The sequence below is a fragment of the Dendropsophus ebraccatus genome, chromosome 5 (genome assembly GCF_027789765.1).
Source record: "Dendropsophus ebraccatus isolate aDenEbr1 chromosome 5, aDenEbr1.pat, whole genome shotgun sequence".
In the NCBI taxonomy this organism is placed as follows: Eukaryota; Metazoa; Chordata; class Amphibia; order Anura; family Hylidae; genus Dendropsophus; species Dendropsophus ebraccatus.
The window spans coordinates 159,276,718-159,303,296 of NC_091458.1; the positions used below are offsets into that span (position 1 = coordinate 159,276,718).

A 26,579-nucleotide genomic window follows, 5' to 3' on the forward strand; every position below is an offset into this window, starting at 1 on the left:
AAAATAAAACTACCCTACAAAACGATAATTAAAAAAAAAAAAAATAATATATATATATATATATATATATATATATATATATATATATGGAATCATCTAGTCCCTCTCACCTGTAACATAACGCGGGAAGCCTCCGGGAATCCCCATCTCCGAGTGAACACGACATTGCAGCTTCGGTCCCTTTAAGCCGAATCACGTGAGTGGGCGGGGAGTACGTAAACCATACGTCCTGAGAGGCGGAGCCTGTGGGGAGTGGTGACGTCACTCGCCGTCTCCGTTAGTTGCTTTTGTTTTAAATATAAACGAAGCCCAGCGCGCCCAGGGCGCCAGCGGCGGCGCCACAGCCCGTACAGCGCTATGTACACGGTGTATAATCCGCCTATAGAGCGGGGGCTGCCGGGTGTTCTACTCTCAGGAACCTCCCATTCATGACGTCACTAGTAACCCCGCCCACTTCATGAGAAAGTCAGTCAGGCGGGAATTGTGACTGACAGAGAGCGAGCTCCCGGGATCCTGCGCTGTGACGGGTCAGTATGCGGCTGCGGCGGCTCCGGGGTGACCCCCGTATACATGACACTGCAGCCGGTTATGCCGCCCCTCTAATCCTTAACGGCCGCGTCTCTGACATTAGAGCGGATCAGCGGGTTACTGTCACTTTCGTTTCTCGCTCCTCTGCTGCGGATTCTGTACGGATAGTACCTATTCCCGGAGACCCCCTCCCCTGCAGCAGCTATGACAGGCTGCTGTTTGCTGGCCAACATTCACACTTAGGGTGCGTTCACACCTACAGGATCCGCAGCTGATTTTCTGCTGCAGATCCGCAGCAGAATAAATAACTGAACACAACATTAAATCTGCTGCAAATCCTGTAGGTGTGAACGCAATCTAAGGAATTGTTCACTAATTTGGAATTTACTTCTATTAAAACATCTCCGACCTTCCAGTACTTATCAGCTGCTGTATGTCCTGCAGGAAGTGGTGTATTCTCTCCAGTCTGACACAGTGCTCTCTGCTGCCACCTCTGTCCATGTCAGGAACTGTCCAGAGCAGCAGCAAATCCCCATAGAAAACCTCTTCTGCTCTGGACAGTTCCTGACATGGACAGAGGTGGCAGTAGAGAGCACTGTGTCAGACTGGAGAGATTAAACCACTTACTGCAGGACATGCAGCAGCTGATAAGTACTGGAAGACTGGAGATTTTCAATGGACGTAAATTACAAATCTTTGACACCAGTTGATTTGAAATAATTTTTTTGTGAACAATCCCTTTAAGAAATCCCTCCATGCCCCTACGTCACCTCAGACCGGACAAGCCTCCTGCTTCTGCTTGCAGCCCCCTCATCGTGAGAGAAAGAGAGGGCAGCAGGGAATGTCTGCAGACACAGTGCAGCCACATATATCACCTGCACCCGGCTCTGCATGGAGGGCAAGTATAGTCATGTGTAAGTGTGCAAATATATGTCATCGGACCATTATATGTATGATATGTATATGTAATACACACAGTGATGTCACACCGTACAGGGGGGGGGGGGATAATACACGCAGTGATGTCACACCGTACAGGGGGGGGGGGATAATACACGCAGTGATGTCACACCGTACAGGGGGGGGGGGGATAATACACGCAGTGATGTCACACCGTACAGGGGGGGGGGGGGGGATTATACACGCAGTGATGTCACACCGTACAGGGGGGGGGGGGATAATACACGCAGTGATGTCACACCGTACAGGGGGGGGGGGATAATACACGCAGTGATGTCACACCGTACAGGGGGGGGGGGGGGATAATACACGCAGTAATGTCACACCGTACAGGGATACTACACGCAGTGATGTCACAGTACAGGGATACTACACGCAGTTATGTCACAGTACAGGGATAATACACGCAGTGATGTCACAGTACAGGGATAATACACGCAGTGATGTCACAGTACAGGGGGGGGGATAATACACGCAGTGATGTCACAGTACAGGGGGGGGGATAATACACGCAGTGATGTCACAGTACAGGGGGGGGATAATACACGCAGTGATGTCACAGTACAGGAGGGGGGATAATACACGCAGTGATGTCACAGTACAGGAGGGGGGATAATACACGCAGTGATGTCACAGTACAGGAGGGGGGATAATACACGCAGTGATGTCACAGTACAGGAGGGGGGATAATACACGCAGTGATGTCACAGTACAGGAGGGGGGATAATACACGCAGTGATGTCACAGTACAGGGGGGGGATAATACACGCAGTGATGTCACAGTACAGGGGGGGGATAATACACGCAGTGATGTCACAGTACAGGGGGGGGGGATAATACACGCAGTGATGTCACAGTACAGGGGGGATAATACACACAGTTATGTAGCTAGTCGCTAAGAGAGACAAAATGGCGGACACAGACAGTGCACCCTAAGCTCAGCCCCGCCCACTGACTACCTACTTGCCCCCCAGGCTAAACCCTAGGGCAGCAACTTTGCGGCGGTCCCTGTACTGGCTTGGTGGGACACAAAGACAAGACAGACAGACAAAACACATTAAAGAATGGTCGACAGTCCGGGTCACAACAATCGGGCAGAAAAGTACAAAATCACAATCCAAGAAGCAAGGTCAATAAACAGGCAATATGGTCAGGGGCAGCAGCTAGCAGGGATAGTCAGAAATACAAGGCAAAAATAGTCAGACTAAACAGAGCAAGAGAACCAGAACCAGGCAGAGACGCGCTCAATATCCGGCACTAGAATGAGCCTCAGCCAAATACTTATAGGGAACAAGGAGACAGTTCCAGCCCCTATTGGACAAGGCTCCTGGTTCCAAACAGAATCACCTGCGGATCAGAACTGGCAGCAGTGTAACTCCTTAATAGCCAGAGCACACAGCAGACGGGTGGGGCTGAACACAATACTAGAAATAGGCCAGTGTTCAGACAGGGTTCAGGTTACTGCACAAGACATACAAAACACTGAATATCAGCGCCATCTCAGCCGTGCAGCACGAGCCGAGGGGCGCACGGAGTTCATCCCAGGCACATTCATGACAGTCACAGTACAGAGATAATACACACAGTGATGTCACAGTACAGGGGGGATAATACACACAGGGATGTCACAGTACAGGGGGGATAATACACACAGTGATGTCACAGTACAGGGGGGATAATACACACAGTGATGTCACAGTACAGAGATAATACACAGTGATGTCACAGTACACGGGGGATAATACACACAGTGATGTCACAGTACAGGGGGGGATAATACACACAGTGATGTCACAGTACACGGGGATAATACACACAGGGATGTCACAGTACAGGGGGGATAATACACACAGTGATGTCACAGTACACGGGGGATAATACACACAGTGATGTCACAGTACACGGTAGGATAATACACACAGGGATGTCACAGTACACGGGGGATAATACACACAGGGATGTCACAGTACAGAGATAATACACACAGTGATGTCACAGTACACGGGGGATAATACACACAGTGATGTCACGGTACAGGGGGGATAATACACACAGTGATGTCACAGTACAGAGATAATACACACAGTGATGTCACAGTACAGAGATAATACACACAGTGATGTCACAGTACACGGGGGATAATACACACAGTGATGTCACAGTACACGGGGGATAATACACACAGTGATGTCACAGTACACGGGGGATAATACACACAGGGATGTCACAGTACAGAGATAATACACACAGTGATGTCACAGTACACGGGGGATAATACACACAGTGATGTCACGGTACAGGGGGGATAATACACACAGTGATGTCACAGTACAGAGATAATACACACAGTGATGTCACAGTACAGAGATAATACACACAGTGATGTCACAGTACACGGGGGATAATACACACAGTGATGTCACAGTACAGGGGGGGATAATACACACAGGTTTTTAGAATCACAGTTTTTCAACATGTATGCCAAGTCGGAGAATATAGTGGGCACCACTCTATAACCTAAGTGCTAAACCAATGTGTATAAGAAACACAGAAGGACTATGAAGAAAAAGCATATGACACGATGACACGATTTGGGACTTACATCCCTGAGGAAGCCTGGTACAGCGGAACGCGTGGGGTGTTTTTGCTGCTCCCACCTGACCAATCCTTCACCCCACACAGTATTTGTGGTCCGTATTTTGCAACAAAAAAACAGGAGTGGATTGAAAACCTAGAAAGGCTATGTTCACACACTACCGAAATTGAGTGGATGTCCATCATTTAAAGGCAAATAACGGCCAATGTTTTAACATAACAAACATTGTGACAGCGCTATGAATTATTGATGACAAAGCATAAAATACATTAAATATAGTAATAAAAGGATGGATAAATTCCAGTGCACAAATGCCAACTATACAGGCGGGTGGGATTAACTAGCAGCAGAGGGTGATCAGGGACTAGAAAGAGTTAAAGGAGAAGTCTGTCGAAAATTTTTATTAAAGTATTGTATTCCCCCCGAAAAATTATGCAAATGCCCAATATACACTTATTAAAGGGGTTATCCAGCGCTACAAAAACATGGACACTTTCCCCCTACTGTTGTCTCCAGTTTGGGTAGGGTTTTAAAACTCAGTTCCATTGAAGTAAATGGAGCTTAATTGCAAACTGCACCTGAACTGGAGACAACAGTAGGGGGAAAAGTGGCCATATTTTTGTAGCGCTGGATAACCCCTTATAAAGTGCTTTTTTCCCTGCACTTACTACTGCTTCTAGGCTGCACTTCCTGGGTAACATGGTGATGTCACTTCCTGGGTAACATGGGGATGTCACTTCCTGGGTAACATGGTGATGTCACTTCCTGGGTAACATGGGGATGTCACTTCCTGGGTAACATGGGGATGTCACTTCCTGGGTAACATGGGGATGTCACTTCCTGGGTAACATGGGGATGTCACTTCCTGGATAACATGGTGATGTCACTTCCTGTGTAACATGGTGATGTCACTTCCTGGATAACATGGTGATGGCACTTCCTGGATAACATGGTGATGGCACGACTCCCAGAGCTGTGCGGGCTGTGGCTGCTGGAGAGGATGATGGCAGGGGGACACTAAGGGACACAGAGCACTGGAGGGACACTGAGCATCTCTCTGCCATCATCCTCTCCAGCAGCCACAGCCTGCACAGCTCTGGGAGTCATGCCATCACCATGTTATCCAGGAAGTGACATCACCATGTTATCCAGGAAGTGACATCACCATGTTATCCAGGAAGTGACATCACCATGCTATCCAGGAAGTGACATCACCATGCTATCCAGGAAGTGACATCACCATGTTATCCAGGAAGTGAGATCTCCGTGTTATGCAGGAAGTGACATCACCATGTTATGCAGGAAGTGACATCACCATGTTATGCAGGAAGTGACATCACCATGTTATGCAGGAAGTGACATCACCATGTTATCTAGGAAGTGACATCACCATGTTATCCAGGAAGTGACATCACCATGTTATCCAGGAAGTGAAGCCTTGATGCAGTAGTAAGTGCAGGGGAAAAAAAACACTTTATAAGCATTTCCCGTAATAAGTGTATACTGGGGATTTGTATAACTTTTGGGGGACAATACAATACTTTGTACAAAATACAAAATTTTTGACAGACTTCTCCTTTAACGTTATCTCAGAAAAGAAATACATTGAACCCTGGATTACAAGTAACTTGCTCTGAGAACATTTGACTAGACAATCTTTATAAAACTGTAACTCGTTAAACAATCAAGATTTCTTAATATGCGCCCCGTGTGTCCCCATCCTGGTACTGTACTGGGTACGAAGCCTCTCATTCTAACCTACTGCTACCTGATAAGCTCTGCCCTGGTGAACGGACACCTTCCAGCTCTCCTCCAGTGTCCGACCCCATCAATGCTGCTTCCCTCTGACCCCCGGATTAACCCCTTCACTGATAGCTGATTAAAGGAGTAGTCCGGCCTCGGGAATACATTTTTAATCTGCAGGGGCATGGGGGGAACATAACAAACTATGTGCCGTGCCTCTCCAGCACTGGATCGCCACTATGGGACCCCCGCCAGACTCCACCATCTCCAGCAGAACCGTTGTGTGGTCAGCCTTTCAGTAAGGGCCCTATGACAGATTTTTTTCTGCCAAAACCAGGAACAGACTATAAGCAGAGAACAGGTCATAAAGGAAAGACTGAGATTTCTCCCCTTTTCAAATCCATTCCTGGCTTTGGCTTCAAAAATCTATCAGACATCTGTGTGTGTAATTGGTCCCCAAGTTAGTGACTGGGGCAGGAAGCTGCTGCAGTCACTGATTGGCTGAGTGGGCTGTCCATCAACCAAGACAGGCATTTTCCATGACATCGTCACAACTTGGGGGGGGGGGGGAATGCCTTCCGGCAGGGGTCCCGGGGCCATTCATACGGAGCATCACAGGAATGGGGAGAGGTAAGTAATGGTTGCTTGTTGTTTTCCCCACTGCCAGCAGTTGGACTTCCCCTTTATCATCTTCTTCACTGATACAGTCGTATTGATAGAGAACGTCTTACCTGCCTTATTTTGGGGTTTTGAACAAATCGTCTGCGTTTCAATTATTTCTTATGGAATTTGAATATTTTACCTATTGACTTATTACTATTTTTTATGTATTTTACTGATTATATGACAATATTTACATTTTATGCAATGATTTATGCTGTATGGCGCATATATTTTGTTTTTTTGTGTTTATAGTTTACATTGGTTATATGCGCCAATATATTAGTTTCATGTGGTTACAATATAGGTGGTAGGCTGGGTGAATGGAGCCAGGTAGGATACATTATACTAGAGTACTAGCGCAGTGTGTTATAGCAGCCATTATGTATTATATTAGTATTGTTATGTATTATAGCAACTATGACCACTAGCACTGACTACCAATGGCCGTCCCTTGTTGCCTCACATTATTTTAAATATTAGTGTATTGGGGTAGCATCTGTTTTTCATGCAAGAAATGACTATGTTTATTGTAGTATTTCTTTCAGTTCACTCTTTTCTTTATATTTGTAGTTTTATAGCATCCCTGCTAGCGTGAATTTTGCCAGAAAAGATGACAGGGAAGTAAGTGGATGCTAACACATTAAACATTCATATTTCATATGTAACCGGATTTTGTAAAAATAAGCTGAATGATGCCATTAAAGAGCTTGAAGATTTTAACTGGGTATGTTCATACTGCCTCAGTGTCCCACAGTGTCTCTATGCGAGGACTCCCGCGCCTCTGCTCCCACCGCTCACTGCACAAAGAAGTGACATGTCAATTTTTTGAGCAGAGAGCAACGCATTTGGAGGCACGTGATGTAAACAAACCTCAAAGTGTTTGAGTATATTCATACTGAGTAAATTCGGCTGAATTTCGTGGCAGACCTCTCCACCGCGGAATCCCGCCTGCCTCAGTGTCCTATAGTCTGTATGAGAGTGTTCGCGCGCCTCTGCTCACTGATCATAGAATTGACATGTCAAATCTTTGATCGGAGAGAGAAAAGGAAGCTGAGGGCGTGCAAGCCCTCCCATAGACAGACTATAGGACACTGAGTCCGGCGGGATTCTCTGCTGCAGAATTAAGCCCAATTTACTGAGTGTGAACATACCCTAACTGTCATTTAACCCTTTAAAGACTTAGCTAAAAAGGTCTTTATGTCACTTAAGGACTGAGGCTCATTTTTTTTCAAACTTGACCTGTCGATTTGCTTACAGCTCTGTGATGCTTTAACTTATCCAATTGATTCTAAGATTGTTTTTTTTATTATGACATATTGGGGGAGATTTATCAAAGAGTGTAAAATTGAGACTGGTGCAAACTGGCCACAGCAACCAATCACAGCTCAGCTTCCAGCTCTGGTGAAAGGAAAGAGGAGCTGTGATTGGTTGCTGTGGCCAGTTTGCACCAGTCTAAATTTTACACCCTTTGATAAATCTCCCCTATTGTACTTTAGGTTAGTTGTAAATTTTGGTCAATACTAGAGATGAGCGAACCGGGTTCGGGTTCGAGTCCATCCGAACCCGAACGTTTGGCATTTGATTAGCGATGGCTGCTGAAGTTGGATAAAGCTCTAAGGTTGTCTGGAAAACATGGATACAGCCAATGACTATATCCATGTTTTCCACATAGCCTTAGGGCTTTATCCAAGTTCAGCAGCCACCGCTAATCAAATGCCAAAAGTTCGGGTTTAGATGGACTCCAGCATGCTCCAGGTTCGCTCATCTCTAGTCAATACATTTAGGGAGGCATTTATTAAGTCCGGCGTTTTTTACGCCGGACTTAAAAATGCCCCCGCAGCTCCGGCGGTACGGGGATTTATGTAGAGGCGGACTGCCTGTACATAAATCCTGTGCGCGCCGTTGCGCACCGCCGAAAACCTACGCCAGCTGAGGACTGGAGTAGGTTTTCGGCGTACATTTGGGCGGAACGGATGATAAATCGCGCGGACTCTGAGTCCGCGCCCTCCGTTCCGCCCACTTCCCGCCTACTTTCCGCCCCCTTTCCGCCCCCTGGCGTACTCGGCGGAAAGTGCCGGTTTGCGATTATTTTATTAGCAAATCGGCCATTTGCGTATAAAATAATACGCAAATCGGCACTTTCCGCCAAAAATCATCCGTCCGCCGGATGATACATGTGGCCCTTAGTGTTTTTTGTGAAAAACTTCAAAAATTTAAATTATTAGGATTTTAATAATTCACTGCTTGTAAGAGGGATAGCCATGCCACATAAATTATTTCATAATTCTCATTTACAATATGTCTGCTTTATGTTAGCATCATTTGGTCAGTGCTCTTTTACTTTTTTTAGGACATTAGATTACTTAGAAGTTTAGTAGCAAATGTTTAGTGTTAACTTTTCATGAAATTTCCCAAATTGATGTTTTAAAGGGACTAGTATTTCCAAAGCAAATTTGAGAGACCTGTATGCTACAAACCTGCAAAAATTACCCCACTTTAAAAACTACCCCCCCCCCCCCCCCCCCTCAAAGAATTCACAACAGGTTTTATGAACTTTGTTAAACCTTTAAATGGTTCACAGGAATTAAAGCAAAGTAGAGGTGAAATTAAAATTTTTTAACTTTTAATCAATTTTTTTTCCGTAAAACAGCAGGTAACAACAGAAAAATTCAACTAAATATCTATTATCCCGAATCAACAGTTTTTAGAAATATCCCATGTGTGGGCCTGGTGTGCTGCTGAGCATGCATACAATCCTTAGAAATAAAGGACCACCCCGTGTTTTTTCTATTAAGATGTTTTACAGGCACCATGTTGGGTTTAAAAAAAATTAAACGTACCAGAATGATACCCCACCCCCATATGTGACCCCTTTTTGAAAAAGGCACCCCCGTAATGTAATTATTTAGGCCGGCAATGGGCACAGTGAGCCCTTACTCTAAGACTGGGATTATTGCAGTAAGAAAAAAAAATTAAATTTTCCGCTAAAAAACTGGTAAAATGAAGAAAAAGCACCCCAACTTTTACCACCTGGTTTGTCCTGTCTCAGATGGTATTCTCACTTAGGCCGCATTTGGTTTCCTGTTCTCATGGTGGGAAAGGAGCACCTACATCATTTTAGGCTTCATTCAATTTTTGCAAAGATTGGAGCTGCCAGAATGGTACCCCACCCCCATAAGTGACCTCATTATGAAAACTGCACCCCCTATTGTAATCATTTAGGCCGACAGTGAGCAATTTGAGCCCTTACTGTGAGACCGGGATTATTGCAGAGTCAGATAAAAAAATAAGTTCATTGGCTTTTTTTCACAAATGCATCATTTGTGGGACATATTTTCCACTTCAAATCAAAGCACCCCAATGTTTATCACGCTGTTTGTCCCGTATCAGACGGTATCCCAATTTAGCCATATCTGGTTGCTTGTTTTCATGGCAGAACCCACTGGCTTTCAGGCTTTGTGACCTGTAGGTTGCATTCTTGCAAGCAGTTGGGACTGCCAGAACGATAATACACCCCCATAAGTGACCCCTGTCTAACACCCTAACACTAATGTCCTACCCATCAATGCATGAGTGTATATAGTTATATATATTTGTCTTGGGTACAGGTATAGACAAAGCTTTCGGCTGAGTGAACTGGGTTTACACGATGGCTACAGTTCTTGTTCCCATTTTCTTACGGGTTCTGTTTAAGTGATTGGAACATCCTGTTAATAGAGATTTTTATATATTCAATTAAAAAGACTTCTTTCTCATGCAGATTACCCCTTGGAAGAATTTCTCTAAATACAGGTTTGCCAGAAGCGTCACTGCAAGATCTAAAGTAAGTTCTCCACATCAGCATTGTTTCTTTGCTTGAGTGCGGTGGGCTTTTGTTTATCCAAGTTGGGGTGGGTCATAAATGAGGAAAAGTCCCACCTGGTTCCCAGTCGCCAGCAGATTTTCAAGGTAATAATCCTAGATTCACATCTTCATATAATGTTTGTTCCACCTTACAAAAGAGAGGTCCTGCGACTTTTTTAGTCCCATAGGATAGGTGAGGTCTCTATACACTTCACTCATCCAATTTTCGCTTCCTGGGCAGAGAGAGCTAATGGAGGTTTCAGACTGATGTACATGAGTCGTCATACATGAGCTGTGATTGGTTGCTGTGGGGAAAACCACACAATGTTTTAGGCCGTTAGATATATCTGGGCCTATATGCCTCCTCCTGTTACGAAACACAAATCTTTGATGTAAGGGCATTGGTATCTTGACTTTAGTGTTTTGTTTTTTGTCTTTTCGCAGTGACAATTTATTTGTACACAATTTTAAATACCCCGATCAACTACTTTATGCTGGCACAGCCTCACTGGGTGAACGAAGAAGGAAATTACTGGCTAAGAAAGACAAAAGCCAAATGACCCAGCAGAAAGAAACTATACGTAAAGCAGTGTGCGCCTTACTAAACTCTGGAGGAGGAATTGTATTGGTTGAAAGTTGTGATGACAATTATAATTTTAGTAAAGATGGCATAGGACAAGACCTTGAAGAGGCATTACGTGAACTTATTTATAACTCTACAGCTAAATGCTATGATTATTCTCAGGAAGGATCATATTTAATGATATTTGTTAAGCCCTGGGGTATGCAAGAAACCCTTCCTAAGCTTTGTACTCTAGAGACTGGTTTATTCATTCGAAATGGCAGCTCAACAACGATGGCAAATGCTATGGTGATGGTGGACCTTATTAACAAAAAAACTAATGGAAAAGGGAAGAGACGTCGCCTTTCTACAGTCCCAGCTGATCAGGCACGTGCCTTACAAAGTTTGTTAGCAAGAGAGTATCTATGTCTAGATGAAAAGCTTGAGTTAGGAGAATCAGATCATATTGAATATAAGGATTATAGCACAGGAAACTTTCTACATGAAATCAAAAAAGTGATTAAAAAGTATTTCTCATCGTTTGGTAACAGTGGTGGAGGATGGTTTATTATCGGAGTAGATGATACACGAACTGTAAAAGGTTGTGGAAAAGGAACCGACAGGTCAGAGATTGAATCTGTCATCAGAGAAGCTTTAAATAATATGATCTACGTCCACCTGGAAGACTGCAAATCAGAGGATAAGTTTTATACTCTCACAATTAAATATGTTCAAGATGGGAACAAAAATACAGGATATGTAATTTTTTTGGAAATGAAGCAATTTTGTTGTCTTGGCTTTAAGATGCATCCTCAGTCTTGGATCCTAGACTGTAACCATGATCACTGTGGTGGAAAGCATGTGCAGGTAAAGCAACTGACTGCAGCTGAATGGGTAAAGATTATGACGAACCAGGAAACAGGTAATTTTATTTATTTTGCTTTTGTTTTCTCATTGACAGGTTGTTATAAGATGTACAGTTGTGCTCAAAAGTTTACCTACTCTGGCAGAATTCTGTCTTTCTTGCCCTTTTTTCAGAGAATAGGATAACACAAAAACTTTTTTCCCCCTCATGTTTAGTGGTTGGGTGAAGCCATTTATTATCAAACTACTGTGCTTTCTCTTTTTAAATCTTAATGACAACCAAAAACATCCATGACTGGTGATAACCTGGAGATTTTGGCCTCATATCATGCATAGAAGTTGGCACAAATTGACAAACGTTTCAGTCACTGCCAGGAAAAAAACTAGCAGCATGGCGGTTTCAAGATGAACAGTAAGGAGGCACTTGAAGAAAAATGGACTGCACGGTTGAGTCGCAAGAAGAAAGCCATTACTATGCAAATGCCACAAAATATATAACCTCCAATACACCAAACAGCACAGAGACAAGCCTCAAAACTTCTGGAACAAGGTCATTTGGAGTGATACAAGAACCAAAATATGGTATGCGCAGCTATTTTACCTAAAATCGGCTGCACAGTCCCCATATAGTGAGAATACACTTGGGAACAGCCAAAGAAAATATATGGGGAATCAACTGGCACTCCAACAGTAGTAGAGAATTCAAAAAATATAAATTTTATTAAATACAGAACAAATCATTTGGAGTGATAAGACCAAAATAAAATTTTTGTGGCCATAAACGTTCCATTTCAAGAGGTGTCGTCAAGGTCTATGATGAAAGGAACACCATTCCTAGTGTAGAGCACGGGGTGGATCACTGATGTTTTGGGTATCTGTGAGCTACAAAAAGCTCAGGAAACTTGGTCAAAGTTGAAGGAAAGATGAATGCAGCAGGTTATCAACAAATACTGTAGGCAAATTTGCATTCATCAGCCCGGAAGCTGTACATGGGACGTACTTGGCCGTTCCAACATGACAACGATCAAAAACAGAAGGCCAGGTCGACCTCTCATTGGCTACAGCAGAACAAAGTGAAGGTTCTGGAGCGGCCATCTCAGTCTCCTGACCTCAACATCATTAAAGGGAACCATTCACCCCGTGGCCCCCGGCAGAAACTGACATACAGTGACATAAAGGTCAATATACTTACCACATCGCTCCCGGTCCCGTCCCGAAGCCCGTTGTTAACACGGAGAAATCGACGATTCTTCTTCTCGCGCCCATTATGGTAATGAGCGCCGCCGGGTCCGAAATCCAGCCTTCTCCCCGCCTCCGACACTTGATTGACGCCAGGTCCTCTTCCTCCTCGTCTTCTTTCTTCTCGCCGGATCCCGCGCAGGCGCCGTGACAGTCGTTTTCGGCGCATGCGCAGTTCACAATTGAAGCCGCTCCGCAGCTTCACTGTTTACTGCGCGTGCGCCGATTGGCTCGAACACGTATCCTGTTTACCGCGCAGGCGCAGAAGAGGTGACGAGACCATCGCAACGGCGCCTGCGCGGGAATTCGTCAGAAGACTGAAGACGTCAATCAAGTTCCAGGAGGCGTGGATGGGCAGCGACGAGAAGAGGACCTCATGAATAAGTTGGACTCGTCCGTCGTTTCCTATGGACGTTGGACTCATCTCAGCTCATTACCATAATGGGCGGGAGAAGAAGAATCGGCGATTTCTCCGTGTCAACAACGGGATCCGGGACGGGACCGGGAGCGATGTGGTAAGTATATTGACCTTTATGTCACTGTATGTCAGTTTCTGCCGGGGGCCACGGGGTGAATGGTTCCCTTTAAGCCATTCTGGGGAGATCTCCAGCGCGCAGTTCATGCAGGACAGACCAGGAATTTACAGGAACTGGAGAAACCATCTGAGAAAATAAAGAGCCTCATCCACAACTACCACAAAAGACATTGATGTCTGACAGGGCAATACACGGGATTAAGAAAGGCAGTATGTTAGCTTGATCAGGGTCATTTGGATGTTTGTGGTCGTCGTTATGATTTAAAAAAAAAAAAAATACCGTAGTTTGGCAATAAATGGTGTCACACGACCACTAACCATGAGTGGGAAAAAAAACATTTTTTGTGTTCTCATTCATATTCTCTGAAAAAAGGACAAGAAAGCATTGTGCCGGGGTATGTAAACTTTTGAGCAAAACGGTATATAAAATTGTCTAGGCAACAGCTCTGCCATCCCAACCTCTTACCTCTGCAGTAAGGCTGGATTCAAACTGCATTTTTGTAACTAAATTAAAATCAATATTTAACATTTTTACACTGTGGAAAGGGTTAAAACATATACATTATACCAATGCAGCTGAATGCCGCTTATCAGGATCCTTTTTCCATTGACTTACACCATAAAACAGATAGTAGCATATACATTGTTTTACTGTATACAAAAAACATGGTTGAATAAAACAAACATAATGAAACGTAAAAAGATGAAAGATACCCTGTCAAAATTTTATTTTAGGTTCATATTGATAAACTACTGACTGTAACATCTCAGTGGAAATAAACACCACACCAGGGTTTCATGTAGATGTGACATAGCTCTGTATAAATCCATGGTACCAGAATGGTATCACTATAAGGGAAAAAAAAGGAAAGATGTCAAGAGTGCCCACACTGCACAATTATTAGCACCATACACAGCATAGATTGTACACAAGAGATGAGCACAAACTGAGCATGCTCAAGTCCCATCATTGAGCATTTGAATAGTGGTGGCCTATGGCTGTATCCATGTTTTCCGTGTGCATTGAATCCATCTATATACTATATAAATAATACAGTTGTAAAAGTTAATAATTTTGTGTTCATTCCACATGCTCCAGGAAAGTCTGTGGCACACACATAGTGGAACATATTCATGAAATCCCCCTTCTAGCCTCACCATACTGTTTTTGGTGTCAGATGGTGTAGCCGTGGCATACATTAATAAAAAAAAATACTGTTGGGCCTCAATTCCTGCTTTTTCTTAAGCTTATACTTGGGCTTAAGTCAGAACTGGCACAACTGTACAAGTTTTAAAATGGAGTTACCGAATCTCCTTGTCTGACACTGCTTGCAAAGGATGCAGCCCAACAGGATCTCCGCTGTCAGTTAGGGCCCTATTCCACTGGACGATTATCATTCAGATTATCGTTAAATTGTTTGAATCAAAACGATAATCGTTCGGTTGAAATCCAGTTAACGATTAATGACCGAACGAGAAATCGTTGATCGCTTTATAAGACCTGGACCTATTTTTATCGTTGCTTGTTCGCAAAACGTTCGCATTGAATAAGACGTCGTTCGGTCGTTAGCAGTAGATACGAACGCAATAGCGAAGAAAAAACTATCGCAAATACGATCATAAGTAACGATTATCGTTCCATGGAAATGAGTGAACGTTTTCAGGTCTTTCGCAATAGCGGTCGTTTGAGATCGTTAACGATTATGCAAACGATAATCGTCCAGTGGAATAGGGCCCTTAATCTCTGGGTGGTGTTACCCAATCCTTGAGTAAAACATTGAAGAGGCTCAAGCACCCACGCTAGCAGCGCAGTCCCTTCAGACAGCATTAACGCAATATTTAGTCTGTAGAGTTATAGATCGTAGCTTTTAAAAAATGCCATAGAGAGAAAAAAACAAACAAACAGCGGATAAACATGTGACTTGTCTCGATTAGTCTGTTAGACGAATATTTATATATAGTCAAGGAAATATTTGATCCCTTGCTGATCACATTGTATAAATTATAAACATATGTAAACTTCATAAACATATTTGCATTTTACTTATGGTTTTGCAGCCCATTCTAGCCTTGTGCAGGTCTATGATCTTGTCCCTGACATACTTGGAAAGCTCTTTTGTCTTGCCCATGTTGTAGAGGTTAGAGTCTGACTGATTGAGTCTGTGGACAGGAGTCTTTTATACAGGTGACACTGTCTTTAATGCAGGTAAGGAGTTTATTAGGAGCCTCTGACTGGTCCGTAGGAGCCAGAACTTTTAATGGTTGGTAGATCAAATACTTATTTCCCTATGCAAAATGCAAATAAATTGATATAATTTTATACAATGTGATTTTTCTGGATTTTATTTTTGATATTCTATTTCTCATTGTTAAATTTACCTACCCTTAGGCTGTTCATGTCTTTGTCAGTGGGCAATCTTACAAAATCAGCAAGGGATGAAATAATTATTTTGCTGTACTAGGCTACGACAGCCTCATACTTTATACTTTTATTTTGTACCAAAAGTGGGAACAGTTTAAACTACATATAGCCTTCTATTTGCACTGGCACAATAATTTTATGCAATACATAGATCTTATTTGCATCTGCCTAGTTTTTTCATACCTGTATGGTTATTTTAACATTGTCTTCATGGTTTTGTTCATATTTTGCTTTCTTAGAGCCTTCTCTGGAGTCACAGTTTAAGAGACTAAACATTAAGAAAAGGCCGCCATTGTCGAAGCCAGTGTACTCAAAGAGAGGCCTGGAATCCTTACAGGACTTACAGAACAGCCTGTTTGGCAGTACGTACTCTGTCACATATATACAATTTAGGGTCATTTTACATTACCTGATCTTCGGCCATCCATGGCGGCAAACAAGTGGCTATCAGCGAGACGGGTGCTCACTTGCAGTGCCTTTATTAGGCAAAATAAATCATGCGGCCAGGCCCCACAAACGATCACTGCATCTCTCGTGCGGCCCTAACATTCACTGTGATCGCCTGCATGTCTCCTGTTTACACAGAGATGGGCAGCTGATAATGATAAGTTTTAGTGCTGCGCACAAGATGCTACCAGCCGCTGATATGCAGAACAAGAGCCCGTGGTGCCTCATTTAACAGGACTAGCTAGATATCCCTCCAGGAAGGACCCAGCCAAGGGGTGGCTCCTGTAGGGAAACCACCAAAACCACCATATTAAGTGGCCCTATAAGTCAGTGTAATGACATGGGAAAAACCAAGGCCAGGTATCCATCCACAGACAGCTGTTTTGGGCTGTTGCCCCTCGTCAGTGTGGAGCAGGATTCTGGCTAGGTGGGAGCAATGCCTAGTAAAGCCATAAGAGAAACAGATTGCTGATCTCTGGGAGACCAGAAAAAGATAACACTGTCGGCTGCTGATTAAGGCTCCGTTCACACGGAGCTAAACTAGCGGAATTCCGCCAGCCTCCGTGTCATAATGAGTCTATAGGAGGCTCGCACGCCTCCTTTCTCCATGTCCATTCTGAGAGAGGGGGAGCACAAGCCTCCCATAGACTCTCATTATGACGCGGAGGCTGGCGGAATTCCGCTAGTTTTGCTCCGTGTGTGAACGGAGCCTAAAGTCGAACAGTGTTTTCCAGTTTGAACCTTATTTACATATCAACAAAATGGCTTATATCTCTGTGAAATGGCTATGCAGTCTATAAAAATGCATCACGTTAACAAGTCCTTATGATTCAAATACTCAAATTCTTAACCCTATTATCATACAGTAACCCCTAAAAACTTGTACTACTCCTATTACTATTCCTATCTTAAAGGGTTATACATAATTATTGCCTATGGCTATGGTCCCACTTCGATAACATATTGGGCAATAGCGTTTGTCTCGTTATATAGACGACCACTAATAATGATTTTTATTAGTGGTCGTCTGTATAATGAGACATCCGCCTTTACCCGATATGTTCCCAAAGTGGGACCATAGCCTAATACTGTATTTTGTCTTACTGCTGCTTTGATGTAGGGGACATGGGATGGTAATATAAAGGTTTGTTCACACATACTATATATGTTCTGCAGATTTGATGTTGTGTTCCACTATTTTTAATTATATTTATTTAGACATCAGATGTGCTTCCTACTCTCCTGTGTGCAGGGTCCACTCACTACCACATTGCTTGGCCACCAACTTAGCTATAGGCAGACTAACTTTCTTTCCAGCTTCTTTATTCCCAGATGACACTGTGTTCTGTCTGTTGAGGCACATGTGGAAAAATAGTAAAAAGCCCTGATCATAAACCTATTAGACTAAGGCTTGGTTCCCACTGAGCAAAACTAGCGGAATTGCCGGAGTCTATGGGACAATGAATGAACATGTTCCTTCTTCAGTGCGGACAAAGCAGGAGCCCGCGCCTCCCATAGACTCCCATTATGAGAGGGAGGCTACCGGCATTCCGCGGCGGACAATTCCGCTGTGGAATTCCGCTAGTTTTGCTCAGTGGGAACGAAGCCTAATACATATGTGAATAAACACCACAAAGGCAGGTTGCCAAAAATGTGCCCTTTATCCAGCCCTATTTTATTAGCTGTAGGGAATATAATACTTTACTATATTTATTAACAATAGTGCTACTCATGCATCAAAGTTATACATACTTGCATTGTTATTGTTCTTTTTGGTAAAAAATAGTTTTTTATTTTGTTTTTGTCCTATTTCACAGATATTGAGATAAAGGTAATAATAAAACCTGATAAACTATATGAAGACCTTAAAGCAGAGCACCATGGTTTTAAAGAACTAATACAGGTTTTGAAGAATCTACATAAAGATTCTGGGGCAGTACTCTTTGTATCCAGGAGCTGGGCCGTGGACGTAGGGAAGAACAGGAACCCAAATGTTGTGTGTGATATTTTTCTTTTATCACCAAATCACCACCCAACACTATATTCTGTCTTCAATACTGAGGTTTATGACAAGGATTATGAGTATTCACGAACAGCAGCCTTTGCCTTAAAGCAAAAATTAGTTGATATTGGAAGCTACACAGAAAAGCTATGTGTCATTCCTGCTGTGCAATATCTAACCACTGAACATGGAGAATCCAGCTATTCCTGGCCTGTAGTACAATATCCAGACACATACAAATTGGAGGATTTGGACACAGTGAAAGAATTACTGCTGTCACTTACAGTAGTGATTCTCAGTTTCAGAAACCTGCTAAGCGACAAGGTCGGGATGGAGTACTTCAACCTTCTTACCATGGAACAGTATAGGGTGTTGTCAGATAAACTACCTAACCAGATTACCTTTGTGCACGGACCCCCAGGAACCGGAAAGACGGTTATTGCTCTGGAGATGATCAAGAGATTAAAAAACAGATATCGATGTTCGACTGAAGACATTCTCTACATTTGTGAGAATAAACCTTTAAGAAACTATGTTAGGTAAATATAGTAATTAATAGTTATTTTATGTATATTATATTTTGCTTTGCCATTTAGTGTATTTTTCCCCTTTCTTAAAGGAGAAGTCCGGCCAAAACTATTTTTTAGTATGTTATTACTAAATGGAAAGTTAGACAAATTTCTAATATACATTAATTATGGGAAATGCACATATAGGGCTATTTCCCTTAATTTAGTAGATCATCGAATCTTCAGATTCTCTGAAATATGGTGACGTCACAAACCAGGGTGTAATTCCAATGAAGTATCCAGCAGGGGGCGCACTATATAAAGAAGTCAATGAGTACCATATATATATAGTACACCCCTGCTGGACACTATGGAATCAATTGATGTGTATGTAAATATAATATACAGTATGTTTTTGATTGAATACATTTATGGAATACTGTGGGGAGCAAGTGTCCTTGCTCCCCAAAATATTCCATAAATGTATTCAATCAGTACATTTGGAGGGCACCGAGCAGGGAGGGAGAGAAGTGCCATCTACCTCCCCCTTCCCTCTCTGCCTCCCATCCTCTGTTCATAGTATGAGCAGATTATGTAGGAGTAGTACCTGTGCTATCCCCATTACACTGCCGCCGCACAGCTGCTCATCACAAGGGCTTCATCATGCCGCCTCCTCCACTGTCCCTCCTCCCAGCTTTCACTTTCTAACTATCCCGCCACTGGCCACCGCTCTCTGATCCCACATACTGCCTCCCGGTTCGCACTGCATGCCGGCCGGGGACAGGGAGCGCCGTGCTCCCTGCGGGGTTGGGGGAGGGCGGACGCAGCCGGCATGCAGTGCGGACCGGGAGGCGATATTTGGGAGCAGAGAGCGGCGGTGAGTGTCAGGATAGTTAGAAAGTGGAAGCTGGGAGGAGGCGGCATGATGAAGTCCTTGTGATGAGCAGCTGTGCGGCGGCGTAATGGGGATAGCACAGGTACTACTCCACTATCATCTGCTCATACTATGAGCAGAGGATGGGAGGAGTAGTACTGTGTATATATGTCCAAATTTGGGTGCTACTATACTACTACATACATGTAATATTTTTATCATATTGATTTCTGATTTTAGGAGTTTCAATATCTGTGATGCCATGACTCGTGTACTGTTTCAGCGGGAGGACGTTAACCCCAAGCACATTGTAGTTGATGAGGCTCAAAACTTTCGAACAGATAAAGGTGATTGGTTTAAAAAAGCTGAAGAGATTGTTATGCAATCTGATGGTGAATTGTGGGTTTTCTTGGACTATTTCCAATCGTATCACCAGAAACCTACTGGCCTACCAGAATGGAAACGGCAGAATAAGCACACTCTAACCAAGGTGGTTCGGAGCCCTATAGAAATATACAATGTATTTCTGGAGAAAATGAAACAGTTTGCTTCCAGTTCTAAGGATGATTTTTTGAAGACGCAATTAAGAGAAAGTGAATGTTCCCATGGGATAGAGGGGTTGTGTGAAATAAAGTCCTTGCCGAGGGAAGACATTCTGGATGATATCGCACGATGCTGTGAGAAGTATCTTTCCGGTGGTTACTCTCAAGGTGATATCGCCATTTTATGCAGCACAGAGGATGCAGTCAACAATTGCAAAGAACCTCTATACAAGAGGATAAAAGAAATCACAAGGAAAAGTAGAGTACTTGTAAATCAATTCATCAATGCAGAAGAGATCAGACAAGATGCCATCATCGTAGACAGTATCCGGCGTTTTAGTGGACTGGAACGCTTCATTGTGTTTGCCATTAACCCTGTTTCTTTCCCCCGTAACATTAACAGAAACCTTTTTATCGGTGCTGCCTCAAGAGCTACTGGAAAGCTACATGTGTTCTATGAAGAAAAAAATTAAATATGCTTTTTATCCGAATTTTCTAGCATACCTTCCTTTAACGCCGATGACAGCACCAATGAGAGATGGAGAACCTGGACAGGAAACAGGGTCCTCTTTTAAAATGGTGGCCTCCTCTTTCCTCTTAAGTTTGTAGGAAGATTCCAAAAAAGCTTGTGTAAAATTTTCGGGAGGGTTCAGTGAACGTATTTAGGCAGCCGAACATACCCAGCATTTTGGAATTTTTGCAAAAGTGCCTTAACAAGCTAAGATTTCTGCCCTTCGTGCCTTACTTGTTAGGTTGTGTGAGCATCTCTGGGTCAGAAGATTTACTATAGTGACAGTACGGCATAGACCCCCAGAGGCAGAGAGGTCCCCATGTGGCCTCCATTTAAGATCTTTCTTATAATACCGCTCTTTAAGTAAGCGTTACATCAGCATGCGGAGGGGAGATTGCTGCAATCTCAGCTGGCCCATCTTACACCGAAATCTTACAGGACAGTCTTAGAATATTAATCTAGCCTAACCCAGCCTGTCTCTATAAAGTTGTATCCAGTTTCCATAGGTTCTAAAGGGAACCTGTCACCCGGCATTCCGACGCAGAGCCCGTCCGACCCCCCAGTGGAGTCCCGGATACTTACCCTTTGCTGCAAGTCTCGCTCCTGGACCCGGTCCCGGGGATGGAGATATCACCGTCGGCAGCCGTGCGCGCGCTCCAGAGATGAGTCCGACACCCACGCTCACCTTTCGGCACCGATATCTCCGTCCAGGGACCGGATCCAGGAGCGGGACTTGCAGCAAAGGGTAAGTATCCGGGGCTCCACCGGGGGGTCGGGCGGGCTCTGCGTCGGAATGCCCTGTGACAGTTTCCCTTTAAGAGAGTTCTGCCATCCAACAAATGATAGGGAAAAAGAATCCCATTCCTACATGTCAGGAGGGCCCTGATTCTCCAGAGAATGGAGGAAATCTTCACCGCTTTCTACAGTTCCAGGACATAAAGGGAAGAAGGTATCTTGCAGGACACTGGTCAGATGGATTGTTAGAGACATTTCTTGCACTTTCGTGGCAATGGGGCTTAAAGTGTCCCTGTCGTTATAACTTTCCAAATCTTCATAAACAGTGGATGTGATATAAAGCAATTTTGCTATTTACATTCATTTGATTGACTGACATAAGCCGGGACTTCCTGCATTTAGTTTTTTTGTTTTTTTTTTCCCACCAGCACAAGATTAAAAACCTTCAATAGACTGGACCTGGATTTCTGGCAAGTTCAGCTTTGTCTTAAAGTATGATAAATAAAAAAATAACTAATGAACTTGCTTTACTTCATGTACTGTTTCTACCCATCATCCATCCTCTCCTTCGTTGAACTTGATGGACGTGTTTTTTTTTCAACTATACTAACTATGTAACTATTGTATTGCTGCCACCTGGAGTTCAGCTAACCGTTTTTTCAGACACTACAAGTTGGATCTTATAGACATGGAGTACCTTAGTTTAGTTAGGAAAGTCATCCAGGGTTACACCTTAAGTTGTTTATCAAGCTTAGTCTCTTATAGGTGCTGTCATGGGCAGAAGGGAAATATCAAGATTACACTCACAGGTAATCGGTATTCCACGGCCAATAGCAGAGTGAGGCGTTCAAGACATGAACGTTGGTGACGGCAGAGGGGCCTGTGTTTCCCCTTACTGCTGCCATTTAATGGAAATTGATGTATAAACACAAAAAATGTATACACTTACTTTATTAATAATAGTGGAATAGATTGTAAGCCCTCCCAGGCAGGGTCTGTTATCCCTATGTTTCAGTCTGTCATTTACTTTATTCATTTTTTTTTCCTGTTTTTATGTTATGTTCTGCATGTTTAATTCTGTATGTTAACCCTTATCACTTGTACTAGACTCTGGAATCAAGGGCACTTTAAAATTAAATAATAATAGGAAGATGGTGATTGTGATCCTGCTGTATAGAGCTCTAGTGAGACAACCTCTGGAGTATGGTGTTCAGTTCTGGAAACTACCTACAAATAGACATTGTTTAAATATAGAGGGTGCTGCAAAAAAATTACAAAAATGGTGGAAGACCTTAAAGGGAATGTGTCAGCTCCTGGGCCTTACCTGAGGTGCTGTCAGTGTGCTGTATCTGGCAGTCGCCTAGTGAGCATGGTGCCTTTTGGTAATTTGTCCATGCAGTGGATTATGCACAATCTCAGGTCTCCTACTGTAATGAAGAGGCAAACAGGAGTTGTGGCACAGCATTTATGCCGCACTCTAGCACACCTTACCACTCCTACATGAATAATTAGTGTTGCCTGGCCTCCTGCTCACTCAGCTGTCAGTATCTACCAACAGAGGAGTAATCTGCAATCAGATATAGTTGATCCTTCAAGCCTGTGTTGGAGCTGTGGTCTAGAGGTAAATCATCTGTCTAGAGACCACCAACAGGTCTTTCTTTGGTTTGATTCCCCTAATGGAAATGAAATATAATTATTTATTTATTCTTTTTTTCTCATTATTGTATCATTTTTAAAAGTGCAAAGAATTCCCACTCAGTTCCAAATTAGTTTAGTTTTTTTAATACAATGATAAAAAAAAATAACTATAATTAATTTCCATCAGGAGATTCTAAGCAAAGAAAACAAACAAACTGGTGCTGGTATCTAGACAGGTGAGTTACCCCTAGACCACAGCTCCTACAAAGGCTAGCAGTTTCAACTATATGTGATTGCAGATCAGTCCTCTGTTGAAAAATACTGGCTGACAGCTGAGCGAACAGGAGGCCGGGCAGCTTTGATTATAAGAAGAGGGAGGAGGAAGAAGGGCTAAGGAGTTTCAGAGTTTGGCACAAACAACTCCTCATGACTTCTCATTACAGGAGAACTGAGATTGCGCATAATCCACTCCACAGGCAAATTACCAAAAGGCACCATGCTCACTAGGGGACTGCCAGCTACAGCACACTGTCACCACCTCAGGTACAGCCCTCAGGGGACTGCCAGCTACAGCACACTGTCAGCACCTCAGGTACAGCCCTCAGGGGACTGCCAGCTACAGCACACTGTCACCACCTCAGGTACAGCCCTCAGGGGACTGCCAGCTACAGCACACTGTCACCACCTCAGGTACAGCCCTCAGGGGCTGCCAGCTACAGCACACTGTCACCACCTTAGGTACAGCCCTCAGGGGACTGCCAGCTACAGCACACTGTCACCACCTTAGGTACAGCCCTCAGGGGACTGCCAGCTACAGCACACTGTCACCACCTCAGGTACAGCCCTCAGGGGACTGCCAGCTACAGCACACTGTCACCACCTCAGGTACAGCCCTCAGGGGACTGCCAGCTACAGCACACTGTCACCACCTCAGGTACAGCCCTCAGGGGACTGCCAGCTACAGCACACTGTCACCACCTCAGGTACAGCCCTCAGGGGACTGCCAGCTACAGCACACTGTCACCACCTTAGGTACAGCCCTCGGGACTGCCAGCTACAGCACACTGTCACCACCTCAGGTAGGGCCCTCAGGGGACTGCCAGCTACAGCACACTGTCACCACCTCAGGTACAGCCCTCAGGGGACTGCCAGCTACAGCACACTCTCAGCACCTCAGGTACAGCCCTCAGGGGACTGCCAGCTACAGCACACTGTCAGCACCTCAGGTACAGCCCTCAGGGGACTGCCAGCTACAGCACACTGTCACCACCTCAGGTACAGCCCTCAGGGGACTGCCAGCTACAGCACACTGTCAGCACCTCAGGTACAGCCCTCAGGGGACTGCCAGCTACAGCACACTGTCAGCACCTCAGGTAGGGCCCTCAGGGGACTGCCAGCTACAGCACACTGTCACCACCTCAGGTACAGCCCTCAGGGGACTGCCAGCTACAGCACACTGTCACCACCTCAGGTAGGGCCCTCAGGGGACTGCCAGCTACAGCACACTGTCAGCACCTCAGGTACAGCCCTCGGGACTGCCAGCTACAGCACACTGTCACCACCTCAGGTAGGGCCCTCAGGGGACTGCCAGCTACAGCACACTGTCAGCACCTCAGGTACAGCCCTCAGGGGACTGCCAGCTACAGCACACTGTCACCACCTCAGGTAGGGCCCTCCGGGGACTGCCAGCTACAGCACACTGTCAGCACCTCAGGTACAGCCCTCAGGGGACTGCCAGCTACAGCACACTGTCACCACCTCAGGTACAGCCCTCAGGGGACTGCCAGCTACAGCACACTGTCAGCACCTCAGGTACAGCCCTCAGGGGACTGCCAGCTACAGCACACTGTCACCACCTCAGGTAGGGCCCTCAGGGGACTGCCAGCTACAGCACACTGTCACCACCTCAGGTACAGCCCTCAGGGGACTGCCAGCTACAGCACACTGTCAGCACCTCAGGTAGGGCCCTCAGGGGACTGCCAGCTACAGCACACTGTCAGCACCTCAGGTACAGCCCTCAGGGGACTGCCAGCTACAGCACACTGTCACCACCTCAGGTACAGCCCTCAGGGGACTGCCAGCTACAGCACACTGTCAGCACCTCAGGTACAGCCCTCAGGGGACTGCCAGCTACAGCACACTGTCAGCACCTCAGGTAGGGCCCTCAGGGGACTGCCAGCTACAGCACACTGTCACCACCTCAGGTACAGCCCTCAGGGGACTGCCAGCTACAGCACACTGTCACCACCTCAGGTAGGGCCCTCAGGGGACTGCCAGCTACAGCACACTGTCAGCACCTCAGGTACAGCCCTCGGGACTGCCAGCTACAGCACACTGTCACCACCTCAGGTAGGGCCCTCAGGGGACTGCCAGCTACAGCACACTGTCAGCACCTCAGGTACAGCCCTCAGGGGACTGCCAGCTACAGCACACTGTCACCACCTCAGGTAGGGCCCTCCGGGGACTGCCAGCTACAGCACACTGTCAGCACCTCAGGTACAGCCCTCAGGGGACTGCCAGCTACAGCACACTGTCACCACCTCAGGTACAGCCCTCAGGGGACTGCCAGCTACAGCACACTGTCAGCACCTCAGGTACAGCCCTCAGGGGACTGCCAGCTACAGCACACTGTCACCACCTCAGGTACAGCCCTCAGGGGACTGCCAGCTACAGCACACTGTCAGCACCTCAGGTAGGGCCCTCAGGGGACTGCCAGCTACAGCACACTGTCAGCACCTCAGGTACAGCCCTCAGGGGACTGCCAGCTACAGCACACTGTCAGCACCTCAGGTACAGCCCTCAGGGGACTGCCAGCTACAGCACACTGTCAGCACCTCAGGTACAGCCCTCAGGGGACTGCCAGCTACAGCACACTGTCAGCACCTCAGGTACAGCCCTCAGGGGACTGCCAGCTACAGCACACTGTCAGCACCTCAGGTACAGCCCTCAGGGGACTGCCAGCTACAGCACACTGTCAGCACCTCAGGTAGGGCCCTCAGGGGACTGCCAGCTACAGCACACTGTCACCACCTCAGGTACAGCCCTCAGGGGACTGCCAGCTACAGCACACTGTCACCGCCTCAGGTACAGCCCTCAGGGGACTGCCAGCTACAGCACACTGTCAGCACCTCAGGTAGGGCCCTCAGGGGACTGCCAGCTACAGCACACTGTCAGCACCTCAGGTAGGGCCCAGGAGCTGACACATTCCCTTTAAAGAGCTTATCTGGAAAATTAAGAAGTCATAATATGCTACAAACTGTTTACACATGCATAAATAAAGATATATTAATACCTAAATGTGGTTTTGGTGCTTGCTTTCATTTCTGTATCACCTCAGCTGCTTATTGTGCACCAACCCTTGCTGTG

General features: G+C 45.1%; 2 protein-coding genes across 5 annotated transcripts; both read left to right on the top strand.

Annotated features, from left to right (window-relative positions):
- Nucleotides 1-306: 306 nt before the first annotated feature.
- Nucleotides 307-21,363, top strand: SLFN11 (schlafen family member 11). Of its 4 annotated transcripts, none has more exons than XM_069972716.1 (7): nucleotides 307-527; nucleotides 7,061-7,111; nucleotides 10,251-10,313; nucleotides 10,778-11,817; nucleotides 16,195-16,317; nucleotides 18,220-18,943; nucleotides 20,028-21,363. In XM_069972716.1, the coding sequence occupies exons 2-7, from the start codon at nucleotides 7,101-7,103 to the stop codon at nucleotides 20,800-20,802; spliced, it is 2,736 nt and encodes a 911-aa protein (XP_069828817.1). In that variant the 5' UTR covers nucleotides 307-527; nucleotides 7,061-7,100; the 3' UTR covers nucleotides 20,803-21,363. The 4 variants fall into 4 exon arrangements, with proteins under 4 accessions (XP_069828817.1, XP_069828818.1, XP_069828816.1 ...); XM_069972717.1 differs by lacking the exon at nucleotides 307-527 and adding an exon at nucleotides 1,193-1,442; XM_069972715.1 differs by lacking the exons at nucleotides 307-527; nucleotides 7,061-7,111 and adding an exon at nucleotides 1,193-1,442.
- A 316-nt stretch (nucleotides 21,364-21,679) lies between these two features.
- Nucleotides 21,680-26,037, top strand: LOC138794218 (uncharacterized). Its single transcript, XM_069973000.1, has 4 exons — nucleotides 21,680-21,789; nucleotides 22,004-22,067; nucleotides 23,690-24,240; nucleotides 24,288-26,037. The coding sequence occupies exons 1-4, from the start codon at nucleotides 21,680-21,682 to the stop codon at nucleotides 24,880-24,882; spliced, it is 1,320 nt and encodes a 439-aa protein (XP_069829101.1). The 3' UTR covers nucleotides 24,883-26,037.
- The last annotated feature ends 542 nt before the right edge of the window (nucleotides 26,038-26,579 follow it).